The following is a 13,973-nucleotide window of genomic DNA, read 5'->3' on the forward strand; positions in this document are numbered from 1 at the left end:
ATATTGTAAATTTCTGAACATTTCCTGATGATCTGGCTATAATACTCTCTGGTCCAGACAATATATTGTAAATTTCTGAACATTTCCTGATGAAATTTCACATTACAGTGGGAGTGTATCATAACACTTTTAGTTTGTTCCCTAATGTCAGGGTCATGGCAATGGGTCAAAGGTCAACAGATAGTAATTAGTTTACAGATAATAACCTATGAGATGACTTCCACATTCTCATATGGAACTTCATAAATGTCAATCATTATCAAACAAAGTGTGACCTATGACAAGGAATACAGAATTAGAAGAAACATGAGTTCTGATAATAATTACATGGTGGAAAGTGTTGAAAACTTTACCGGATGTGTTTACTTCCTGAAACATTTACTCTGGATCTTGTATATCATTGAAAGTCAACATTTCAGGATGAAATCTGAACGATCTATTGACTGTTTGATAACTGTTGTGATCAGACATAAAGGCGATAAGCAGACCTGATAAAGATGACCAAAATCAGTATAAACAGGTATATAATGGAGATGACCTGAATCAGTATAAACAGGTATATAATGGGGATGACTTAAGTCAGTATAAACAGGTATATAATGAAGATGACCTGAATCAGTATAAACAGGTATATAATGGAGATGACTTAAGTCAGTATAAACAGGTATATAATGGGGATGACTTAAGTCAGTATAAACAGGTATATAATGGAGATGACTTAAGTCAGTATAAACAGGTATATAATGGGGATGACTTAAGTCAGTATAAACAGGTATATAATGGAGATGACTTAAGTCAGTATAAACAGGTATATAATGGGGATGACTTAAGTCAGTATAAACAGGTATATAATGGAGATGACTTAAGTCAGTATAAACAGGTATATAATGGGGATGACTTAAGTCAGTATAAACAGGTATATAATGGAGATGACTTAAGTCAGTATAAACAGGTATATAATGGGGATGACTTAAGTCAGTATAAACAGGTATATAATGGAGATGACTTAAGTCAGTATAAACAGGTATATAATGGGGATGACTTAAGTCAGTATAAACAGGTATATAATGGAGATGACTTAAGTCAGTATAAACAGGTATATAATGGGGATGACTTAAGTCAGTATAAACAGGTATATAATGGAGATGACTTAAGTCAGTATAAACAGGTATATAATGGGGATGACTTAAGTCAGTATAAACAGGTATATAATGGAGATGACTTAAGTCAGTATAAACAGGTATATAATGGGGATGACTTAAGTCAGTATAAACAGGTATATAATGGAGATGACTTAAGTCAGTATAAACAGGTATATAATGGGGATGACTTAAGTCAGTATAAACAGGTATATAATGGAGATGACTTAAGTCAGTATAAACAGGTATATAATGGGGATGACTTAAGTCAGTATAAACAGGTATATAATGGAGATGACTTAAGTCAGTATAAACAGGTATATAATGGGGATGACTTAAGTCAGTATAAACAGGTATATAATGGAGATGACTTAAGTCAGTATAAACAGGTATATAATGGGGATGACTTAAGTCAGTATAAACAGGTATATAATGGAGATGACTTAAGTCAGTATAAACAGGTATATAATGGGGATGACTTAAGTCAGTATAAACAGGTATATAATGGAGATGACTTAAGTCAGTATAAACAGGTATATAATGGGGATGACTTAAGTCAGTATAAACAGGTATATAATGGAGATGACTTAAGTCAGTATAAACAGGTATATAATGGGGATGACTTAAGTCAGTATAAACAGGTATATAATGGGGATGACTTAAGTCAGTATAAACAGGTATATAATGGGGATGACTTAAGTCAGTATAAACAGGTATATAATGGGGATGACCTGAATCAGTATAAACAGGTATATAATGGGGATGACTTAAGTCAGTATACTATGTATATTATGGTTCGACTCATTATGGACAATCCTTTTACTAATGATCTCACATGGTAAGATCAGCTGATAATACTCATACACTCATAGTTACATGTTATCTCTAAAATGTTCATCAAAAGACCGTGTCAGAGGTTATCTTAGCAAATCTAATCTCTTCATCCAGTTTAAATATTTATCATATTGCTTGATTTTGTACATTACTCTAACTTTTTGTGACGGTTTGCCAGTGAGAGGCAATACAGGTTTGTTTTGGAATTTGACAGTGACTTAAGGGACACAAACATTTGTTTTGGAATTTGACAGTGACTTAAGGGACACAAACATTTGTTTTGGAATTTGACAGTGACTTTAGGGACACAAACGTTTGTTTTGGAATTTGACAGTGACTTAGCTATAGGGACACAAACGTTTGTTTTGGAATTTGACAGTGACTTTAGGGACACAAACGTTTGTTTTGGAATTTGACAGTGACTTAGCTATGGGGACACAAACGTTTGTTTTGGAATTTGACAGTGACTTAAGGGACACAAACGTTTTTTTTGGAATTTGACAGAGACTTAAGGGACACAAACGTTTGTTTTGGAATTTAACAGTGACTTAAGGGACACAAACATTTGTTTTGTGATTGTTGATTAAGAGAGAGATGATTTGGTATATCGCATATTCTAATGTTTAATCTCAAAATGATGAATATTTTTCAAGAAAGATAACTCTTACATACAATTACTATGTGTATATGGTTTTTGTGTCGCCTGCGAAAAGCTGGTGACACATAGGTACTACTTTGTCGGCGTCGTCCGAACAGAGGTTTTCGTGCGATAACTTGAGTTTCCGTCGGCCGATCAAACTCAAACTTCATGCAGTGCTTCCTTACCAAAAGTGCTTGCTTGGGATTGCTTTTCAGGTTAGAAGGTCAAAGTTCAAGGTCACTGTTACTATAAATAGAAAATCTGTTTTCGTGCAATAACTTGAGTTTCCTTGGGCCGATCAAACTCAAACCTCATGCAGTGATTCCTTACGAAAAGTGCTTGCTTGGGATTGCTTTTCAGGTCCGAAGGTCAAAGGTCAAGGTCACTCTTAATATAAATAGAAAATCTGTTTTCGTGCGATAACTTGAGTTTCCTTGGGCCGATCAAACTCAAACCTCATGCAGTGATTCCTTACCAAAAGTGCTTGCTTGGGATTGCTTTTCAGGTCCGAAGGTCAAAGGTCAAGGTCACTCTTAATATAAATAGAAACTTCAGTAAAACTGTATACTGGACGGCTTCGATCTACCACTTGACCCACCGTGTATACCTCTGAAATGCCATCTTACTCCAAATGTTATTGACAAAACTAGCTGTTTAACATCATAATTCACAAGTTTATTCATTTATTTATGGGAAACCATCCGACAAATCATACAAATTAAACTTGGAATTCAGACAATGAGTATCCATAGCAAGTTCCTTACAACTCAGAGTATTCTTCCCAGAATAACAGATTATATAACAAAATGATGCCATCCAAAAACATAATCTATGATTATTGCTTACTTTTAACATTATTTCTTGAAATGAAAAGTGTATCTATTTCCTCGTAATCCCCCAGCTTCCTGCGCAGGCGACACATTATACTTCCGTGGAATTCTTGTATAATAAAATGTCAATTTTAATCGCTTATGGATCACTTATTTTACACAATTTCAGCATTTATGAAATTGATCGAATGACTGGATGTACTATGTTTTCACGCGGGCAGGCACACATTAGTTTCTGCTCAATAACTTGAGTAATTTTGAATGGATTAATTTCAAACTTGGTAGGAAGATTCATTGCCATGAAAGCTCAGACAAGTTCGATAACAAAAATTGTTTGCCAGTTATTTATGCAGTTATGGCCCTTTGTAGAATTGACGCTTATCTCTCCAAAATTTATGCACTTATGGCTCTTTGTGGCTTCGGTTATTGACATTATTTTGAAAAAATTGTCTTTCATTTTTTTTCTTCAAAATTCACTCCTTTTTACACCATTTAAAAACCTTAAAATTCTGACAACCTATTTTTTTTTTTTTGTGGCAGAACATTTACTTTACTTCTAAACAATATAACTACAAAATTTGAAGAAATAATAGGCCATATCTTCCACTGTTTTTAACGGAAGTTATTCATATTTGAAAGAAATATTTGTTAGGGGGAGGGGGTTTGCAGGTAAAATTTGTATGAGCTAGAATCAAATACTACTCATAGTTGTAAAAGCATTTGGGTGGTAAAAAAAAAGTGATTTTTATGTCTCCTAGCCACCCCCGTTTGTTCCTGGGGATGGGGGTGAAGTTTAGTATAGTTTATATAGGAAAAACATAACAGGCCGTATCTACCATTGTTTTGAACGGAAGTTGTTCATATTTGACAGAAATACTTGTTAGGGAAGGAAGGTCGGGTGGTATAATTTTTGTGACCCTGACTCCCCAGGGGGCTGAGGGGCGGGGCCTAAAGAGGGCAATTTGGCTATATTGTTACAAACAACTTCTTCTGTAGAACTCTGCACTGAATATCAATCATATTAAGTATTCATGGGAGGCAGGGATTCAAAATTGTACAAATGGTGTGGCTGACCCCCAAGGGGGCTGAGGGGCAGGCCAAAAAAGGTTATTTGGCTAGACTGCTTTAAGCGACTTCTTCTCTGGAACTAAGAGATGGATATCAACCATATTTGACTGGAAGCATCCCTAGGTGGTGGAGATTTAAAATTGTACAAATGGTGGGGCTGGCCCCCAAGGGGGCTGAGGGGCGGGGCCAAAAGGGGGCAATTTGGCTATATTGCTATAAACGACTTCTTCTGTAGAACTATGCCATGGATATCAATCATATTTGGTCGGAAGCATTCATTGGAAGCAGGGATTCAAAATTGTACAAATGGTGGGGCTAACCCCCCGGCTAAGGGGTGGGGCCCAAAACAGTTTATGACTTGGAAATGGTTAAGATCCCCACCGTATAACCATATATTCAATTGCTGAGGATAAAGAGAAGAATGCACATTTGCTTCCAGGATGTCCCTAGGGTCTGGCCCCACCGTTGGAGACATAGTCCCTGGGTCATAACTTTGAAATGGTTGAGATCCTCACCCCAAAACTATATATACAAATGCTGAGCATAAAGAGACAAATGTAGTCATGATATTAGAATAGACCCTGGGGTCTGACCAAGCCCCTAGGGACCTAGTATCTTAGTCACAGCTTGGAAACAGTTGAGATCCCCACCCTATAACCATATATACAATTGCTGAGTATAAAGAGATGAATGCACATTTGCTTCCAGGATGTCCCTAGGGTCTGGCCCCACCGTTGGAGACATAGTCCCTGGGTCATAACTTTGAAATGGTTGAGATCCCCACCCCAAAACTATATATACAAATGCTGAGCATAAAGAGACAAATGTAGTCATGATATTAGAATAGACCCTGGGGTCTGACCAAGCCCCTAGGGACCTAGTATCTTAGTCACAGCTTGGAAACAGTTGAGATCCCCACCCTATAACCATATATACAATTGCTGAGTATAAAGAGATGAATGCACATATGCTTCCAGGATGGTCTTGGGGTCTGCCCCACCCTTGGAGACTTAACCCCTGGGTCATAGCTTTGAAATGGTTAAGATCCCCACCCAAAAACTATATATACAATTGTTCGGCATAAAGAGACAAATGCAGTCATGATATTAGAATTGATCCTGGGGTCTGGCCACAACCCTAGGGACCTTATTTCTGAGTCACAGCTTGGAAGCAGTTGAGATCCCCATCCCATAACCATACATTAAATTGCTGGGCATGAAAAATCTAATACAGATATGCTACAAGGATTGGCCTTGGGGTCTGGCATATTCCCTTGGATCTCATTTGGAGAATATTTTGCCATGATTGCTTAGATATCCAGGTGAGCAATACAGGCCCTCTGGGCCTCTCGTTTAATTATGCAATACTTCAAAAACACATCATTTAGTTACAAATATCTGTATCAATGATAAGTGTTCGTCAGAGAGGCCTCAAAAGAAAAGACATATAGATTATGTGACTTGGCTGCGTGTACAATATAATACACAGCACTAACCTACACTATACAGACGACTGCATCAGTTAAATATCTGCCATGTTGAATGATGAATTGATAAGTCCGCGATCATCAATTTTTTAACATCTGCCTTGTACAAAGAAACGCAACAACTGATTCAACTTACCTGTATGCTGAGTAGTAATGCTATTTTTAGTAACGGGGAATTTGCACTGTTTGTGGTGCAGAGTGAATTAACACTAGGCTAATTAAGACTGTCGGTGGAGGGTGAATTTAACACTAGGCTAATAAAGACTGTCGGTGGAGGGTGAAAGTTTCCTGGTATAGTTATAGAAGTAATACTGTCAGGAAAGTTCATATGTGAATACATTTTCAGTACTACATCAATATATCAACTGTTGAACACTGCAACTTTCTGCTTCTCTGACTTTGGTTAGACTGTTAGTTTGGCTATTTCTGCTTCTCTGACTTTGGTTAGAATGTTAGTTTGGCTATTTCTGCTTCTCTGACTTTGGTTAGACTGTTAGTTTGGCTATTTCTGCTTCTCTGACTTTGGTTAGACTTTTAGTTTGGCTATTTCTGCTTCTCTGACTTTGGTTAGGCTGTTAGTTTGGCTATTTCTGCTTCTCTGACTTTGGTTAGACTTTTAGTTTGGCTATTTCTTCGTTAGTTTTATCCATTAATATCCATTAAAGCAGAAGAAGGGACATTAAATGCATGTTTTACAAATATTTTTTGACTTCTTACAGGAAAGTACAGATGTATATGGAGACTGCCTCACCAGTGTGTCTGACCCACTGTCACTTCTCTTTAGAAAGGCTCACAGTCTACAGGTAGTAAGTATCAGACTGTTTACTGGAACTTAAGTGATACATGATTTATAGACTGTTCACTTTTGTAACAAGTATAGCTGTACCTAGGTAAACAATTTACTTTTTTTTCTTTTTCTGTTCTGTTCTTTTTTTGCTGAAGTTTTACAACTTATGGCAATTACAGATAGGACAAGACTCACAAGGTCACACTCGCACTAACTTGCACACATCATTATCATTAAGGACACTCACACTGACTCGCACACATCATTATCATCAAGGACACTCACTAACTCGCACACATCATCATCAAGGACACTCACACTAACTCGCACAAATCATCATCAAGGACACTCACCCTAACTCGCACATATCATTATCATCAAGGACGCTCACACTAACTCGCACACATCATCATCAAGGACACTCACACTAACTCACACACATCATTATCATCAAGGACACTCACACTAACCCACACACATCATTATCATCAAGGACACTCACACTAACATGCACACGTCATCATCAAGGACACTCACACTAACTCGCACACATCATCATCATCAAGGACACTCACACTAACTTGCACACATCATTATCATCAAGGACACTCACACTAACTCGCACACATCATTATCATCAAGGACACTCACACTAACTCGCACACATCATTATCATTAAGGACACTCACACTAACCTGCACACATCATCATCAAGGACACTCATACTAACTTGCACACATCATTATCATCAAGGACACTCACACTAACTCGCACACATCATTATAATCAAGGACACTCACACTAACGCGCACACATCATTATCATTAAGCACACTCACACTAACCTGCACAGATCATCATCAAGGACACTCATACTAACTTGTACACATCATTATCATCAAGGACCCTCACACTAACTCGCACACATCATCATCAAGGACACTCACACTAACTTGCATACATCATTATCATCAAGGACACTCACACTTACTTGCACGTATCATCATCATCAAGGACACTCACACTTACTTGCACGCATCATCATCCTCAAGGTCACAGGGGTCAAATGTGTCAGACACTTCAAACGACTTCTTCTGAACAATTGAAAGGTATAGAATCTTTATATTTGGCTTGTAGCTTCCTAGGAAAGAGCCCAACAAAGTTTGAGAATGAAAATGACATTGACCTACTTTCAAGGTTACAGCGGTCAAATATGTCAAACTCTTCAAATGACTTCTTCTGAAGAACTTAAAGGTATAGTATCTGCATATTTGGCTGGTGGCTTTCTGGGATAGAGCTTAAAAAAAGTTTGAGAATGAAAATCACCTTGACCTACCTTAAAGGTCACAAAGGTCAACAACATTTCAAACGATTTGTTCTGAAGAACCAAAGGCATGGATTCATAAGATTTGGCTGGTAAGCTTCTTAGGATAGAGCCAAAAAAGTTTGAGAAGGAAAATATCCTTAACATATACTGAACAAAAAAAGAAACGCACAATTAAATTATGCAATCAATAGCCTATGATATTTTGGGAAATTTGTACAAAATGTTATATCAATATGAAGGGACAAGTCTACTCTTTACAATACTGTAGAATAAAAGTCTGTGTGACGTCACTTGTGTCATCAGTAGTTACCCAAAGTGGGATACCGGAGAAAAACAAAATGACACTTCAGTACCTGGTGTGGGCACCTTTTGCACGAATCCCTGCACATATTCTCCTATGCATTGAATTTATGAGAACATTTATTCGCCTTATGGGAATGTTGTTCCATTCTTGTGTTAATGCTGCGATCAACTGGGGGCGGTTAGTTGGGGAGGTTTGACGTTTCCTTATACGCCTGTCCAGCTCATCCCACAGATACTCGATGGGAGACATGTCGGGCTATATGGGGGCCATTCCAGAGGCGGTAAGAAAATCATGACAGACTCTGGCAACATGCAGTCGAGCATTGTCTTGCTGGAAAATTAGGTTATGACGTCTGAGAAGTGGAAGGACATGTGGTTGGAGGATCTGGTCTCTGTATCTAACGGCATTGAGGTTTTGATCCAGGACCACTTAGGGGGATTTTACTCCATGGGAGATGCCTCCCCAAACAATTACAGAAGCCCCACCGAATCTATCGCGTTCAACCATGCATGCGTGGGCGAAAAACGCTTACCGCGTCTGCGATATACCCTTTTTCTTCTGTCTGAGCGATACAGACAGAATCTAGTCTCGTCGGTGAACATCACACACCTCAATCGACACATCCCAAACCTATTCGGGCCATGTCTGCGCATCCAGTCAAGACGCACTTGCCGCCTCCATGGTGTCAGAGGTGGCCCGACATAAGGTCTTGAGGACTAATGGGTCTGCCATGAGTACCTTAGGTATGCGACGCAGTCTCTTCAGCAGTCTTGAATCTGTTGCGCAATTTTGACAATCGAATCGCCGTCTTGTCGTGCGGTCGTTACACGCGGACGACCGCTCCTGGGACGATCGGAAACTAACCCAGTAGCACGAAACGTGTACAGAGACGGTTAATTGTACACAGGCCAACACCAGCCTGCCGTGCGAAAGCAGTTTGGCTATGACCATCCATCAACATCGCAATGGCTCTACCCCTCTGAATTTGCTTTAAGCGTGGCATCTCAGTCAATGGCAAAATCAAAATGCCAAAGTGGAAAATTAATGTGGCTGAACTCAGAGTATCTGTTGAGATTATTTGTTTGAAAAACTCCTGCTTGGCTTGATCATGCCGCGTGATTTGGACTAAAGAAGCTCACAAAGTCACACAATGACATCGTCACGCTTGGCTGATTTTAGGGTAGATTGTTGAGAAGGGAGATCGTTCTTGATGTAATACCTGACCAAATATTCCATTATTTCCTTACAGCTAAGGTGTACTGCCGGGGGGAAACTTTGTACGTTTCTTTTTTTGTTCAGTATACTTAAAAGGTCACAGGCAAATATATGTCAAACACTTCAAACAACTTCTGAAGAACCAAAATTATAGAATCATATAATAATATTTGGCTGGTAGTTTCTTTCAACATAGAGCTGACGAAGTTTGCGAGTGAAATATTTGTAGTACAGTATAATATTTAATGAGAATATTTTGCTATGACTGCTTAAATATTCAGGTGAGCAATACAGGTCCTCTGGGCCTCTTGTTAGGTTAAAAAGTAAAAATGTTAAAGTTTTGGTTACAATAACCTGCTATCCAGACACTTGAGTAGGGTTTTCATCATTTTGAAACCTCAAAGGTCCGTATGTATTGGAAGGATTCCTTCTGCTTTTACGATCAAAAGGTCAAAAGTCAAGGTAACTACAACCATAATGCTATATCGTTTCCACACTCTAAATGATAACGACCCGTTTGTTGGTGAGTAAACCCTGAACAGTTGTACATCCACCTCCTTGTTACAGGTATTCCTTAACCTCCTCGACAAGATCAACGTTGACGCCAACTCCACAGAACAAGATGCCAACGATCTCTGTTATGGTAAACATAGCAAAATTTGAATATGAACATCAAGTCATCAACACATGTAACCTTGAGATTTTCAACTATTTCTGAAGTGTAACCACAATGTATTGTCTCATGTTGGCCAGTAACTTAGATTCTCCTTAACTGAGATGTCCAGATTTCCTGCAAAATACACTTTCTGCAGTATTTGGTGATGCCTGTTACGCAATACCTTAATTTTATACATAACTCAAAGAATCAAGGAAACAGTTAAGATGTTTATTAAAGATAGTCCGAAGACTGTAAACCACAAACAAATATAAACCTTATTTCTTTGGCGTACGTGGGGCTACTCACTCATTAACCAAAATAACACTAAGGCTTGACTCTGAGAAAAAACAGAGAAGCACTGTGCAGTAATATAACATGCTAAATCAGCTTGACTCTGACTCTATGAGAAGTAAGCTTGACTCGGTAGACCCTGGAGAAGCGACGTGACTCGAAGAATCAGAGAAGCTATGATAATGGTAATTGTCAGCTTGACATGGAATCTGTGAGAAACCACTTGACTCAGAAGATTGAACTCTTGCTTAAAGAAGTGATTTGACTCCAGACCAACAAGCAGGCGATATAGAACAAGGTCAGACTAAAGCTTGACTCCAACTTGTAGAGAAGTGCTTGACTCTGAAAGACTCATGAGAAGCCCTTGACTCGTACAAGGAGAAGTCTAGCCTAACTTAAAAATTTTAACTGCACATTCTGATACAACATAGTAAAACTTAATTGATAAATTGTAATAAAACTGTATGAATGTAAGAATGCGATTGGGGGTGAAAATTCCCCAGAATTTAAAAGCCAAAAAGGAAGGAATAGTTTAACTATGAGTGAGTGCCCCCAATCAAACACTCCTCTCTTAAATTCAAGTTCTATTTCAAATCAGCTCATCAGCAAAGGTCCCATGCCTTGTCTAGCATTTTCCAATTGATTAGTTGAGAGTTTGGTGATACTTTTTACTGTTTTCTTACCATTAAAATCACTATAGTGATGAGCTTGGCTTTATGCAATTTCTTTCCCACAATACATGTTAACAGGTGGGTATAAATGGGGTCATTTTAGGTTCCCTCTCACCTAATGTCACAGCACATCTTATCAACATCCCGAAAGACTTTGAACTTTGTCAGAGATGAACTTGATCTCCACAAGATATGTCTCATTAAAATGGCTGCCATTATGTACATGAGCCAGACAATTCCACTTGTTGGAAGCTTGGGTAGGGAGTCAGTTGTCTGTCTGACAGCTTGGTTAGACTTTTTGTTCGACTCCATTTCTACAATACTTAAAGTCCTACAGTCATTAGTTTTCATATGGATACATGTACCAATATATGTTTGTAGACTTTGTGTGAAAGCTCCATTTCTATTTAAATGGGAGCAGGGGTGCATATGTTTACGTTTTATGTTACATGGAGATATGTTTTAGTTGTGTCTCCCCATGGAATCAAATGGAAACACATTGTAGTATTAGACGTTCTAGGTCCTTCATTTTCTTTTTCTCCTGGCTTTTTTCTCGATACCGTCTTCTCTTTGCTGTAACTTTTAAACATTTAAGAGATATGTTGACAGAAGTGTACCTGTACCACCAGTAGAAGGTATTGAGTGTATTGTAATTAGGTCACTGACCTTCACTGCTCTGTCAAAGGTCAAATAAGTGTAAAATCTTGTTTGGACTATAACTTTATTAGAAGTAGATGAAACTTTACCTACATTCCCCTCTTTAGGTTACGTGACCTTTAACTCTTTGCTTAAAGTTAGATAATATGACAGCAAATATTCATTTTGGCTGATAACAGGAGATATGTTATTTTGTTCACACAAAAAAAGTCTCTAGTTATTATTTGATATTATCATTTCATTCCTGTATGTTAAATGATATGAAGTGTATAAATAGTTTTAGAAAGATAGAAACTGGATATATGTTTGATACCTGTTTTAAACAATGGTATCCCTCTGGTCTGACAGGTATCTTCCTAATTATACAGATATTTGCCTGGTCTGATGGGTATTATCCCAGATCTAACCCTACCTTTGGGGTCATGGAAAATAGTGAGATCCCAATCCTTTCACCATATACCCATACATTAGGTTCTCATCGTGATTAGCTATGAAGCAACCTTGGGACTAATGAGACCGAGACCAAAACAAAGAAATATTTTCAATAATACTTTTGATGAGAACATTTTGCCTTAAATATCTAGGTGAGTGATATCCTGAGGGCCTCTTCATATACTGGTACCACTCTGGTCTGGGGCATGTCAGATCCTCATATGAATTACCGTACACCACTACAATACAACAGATATTCTGTTGTTTAAATTTTAAGGTCACCTGAGACAAAGTCTCAAGTGACCTATTGAGATCGCCTTTTGTCCTTCGTCGGTCGTGCACCCGTAAACAATTTACATTTTCGACTTCTTCTCCAAAACCCCTGAACCAATTTCAATGAAATTTTGCAGAAACCTTCTATGGCCAAAGGTCAACCAAAAATGTGAATTATATGGTCCCCAGCCCTGAGGGGCGGGGCCAAAAAGGGTCAAATTGACTAAAATTTCAAAAATCTTCTTCTCAAGATCCAGATATGGTAGAATCAAATACTCTTCATAGACGGAAGGGTCTTAAGGTGCCTTACCAAAAATGTGAATTTCATGACCCTGGGGTCTCACATTTCCCCCTGGGGAGGGGGTAATCTTTACTATAGTTTATATAGGGAAATTACATTTTGGACCAACATTTGTTAAATTTCCATTGGAAGTAATTCAATTTGGGTTAGCATTATCAGTATTGGGTAGCAGTTTGATGGTATGCACATATCAGCCCTGACTGACCCCCAGGGGCTGATGGGTGAGGCCAAAAAGTCGAATTGGCTGAAATTTCAAAACCTACTTCTCAAGACCCAAATATGGCAGAATCAAATACTCTTCATAGATGGAAGGGTTTTAAGGTGCTTTACCAAAATTGTGAATTTTATGACCCTAGGGTCTCACGTTTACCCCCCTGAGTTGACAGTTTGATACTTTGAAAATTTTGAGCCAGCCCTACCCTCAAGGGCTGTAGGGTGGGCCCAAAGGAGTCAGTGTGCTAAAATTTCTTCATTTTCCTTGTTTAGAATCAGAGGTGCTAGTTTCAAATACTTTCAGTCTTAAATCTTTATGCTAGATATTGAATAAGGTGGTTTTATGTTTTTTTGTCACTTTGACTAATAATTCTGTTCATGTTTTTAAAAAACAAAAATCAAATCTCTGTATAAATATATCAGGACTCAGGTGACTGTTAAGGCCCATGGGCCTCTTGTTATAGTAAGCATAACATTTGGTAACTACACTCCAATATAAAGTATGGTTCATATAAAGGGAAATAACCCATTAAATATCTAGCCAATGCAGATACAAATGACCCTACTACTTTTCAGTGTGCCATGGCTTGTTTGAGGTGTGCCAGATTGTCACAGCATTGGACATGAAATTGGTGGTCAATCTGTGGAAAGCTATATCTAGGTAATGTCTGCTGAAATCTTTAACAAACTGCCTTGTACCAATTTTGACAGCTACAACCTGTCTAGTAACAATTTTGACTGCTACAAACTGCCTTATAACAATTTAACTGCTACAACCTGTCTAGTAACAATTTTGACTGCTACAACCTGTCTAGTAACAATTTTGACTGCTACAAACTTCCTTGTAA

At 38.2% G+C, this 13,973-nt stretch overlaps 1 protein-coding gene across 1 annotated transcript in view; it reads left to right on the plus strand.

The window, feature by feature from the left end:
• LOC110451545 (uncharacterized protein C1orf112 homolog) overlaps nt 1-13,973 on the plus strand; it is a 90,053-nt gene that overhangs the window by 42,121 nt on the left and 33,959 nt on the right. Inside the window, exons 7-9 of the mRNA XM_021499632.1 lie at nt 6,717-6,803; nt 10,197-10,272; nt 13,702-13,786. Coding sequence (XP_021355307.1) covers nt 6,717-6,803; nt 10,197-10,272; nt 13,702-13,786 — 248 coding nt within the window. The remainder of the gene's footprint in view (nt 1-6,716; nt 6,804-10,196; nt 10,273-13,701; nt 13,787-13,973) is intronic.

Source organism: Mizuhopecten yessoensis, unplaced genomic scaffold, assembly GCF_002113885.1.
Source record: "Mizuhopecten yessoensis strain PY_sf001 unplaced genomic scaffold, ASM211388v2 scaffold651, whole genome shotgun sequence".
Taxonomy (NCBI): Eukaryota; Metazoa; Mollusca; class Bivalvia; order Pectinida; family Pectinidae; genus Mizuhopecten; species Mizuhopecten yessoensis.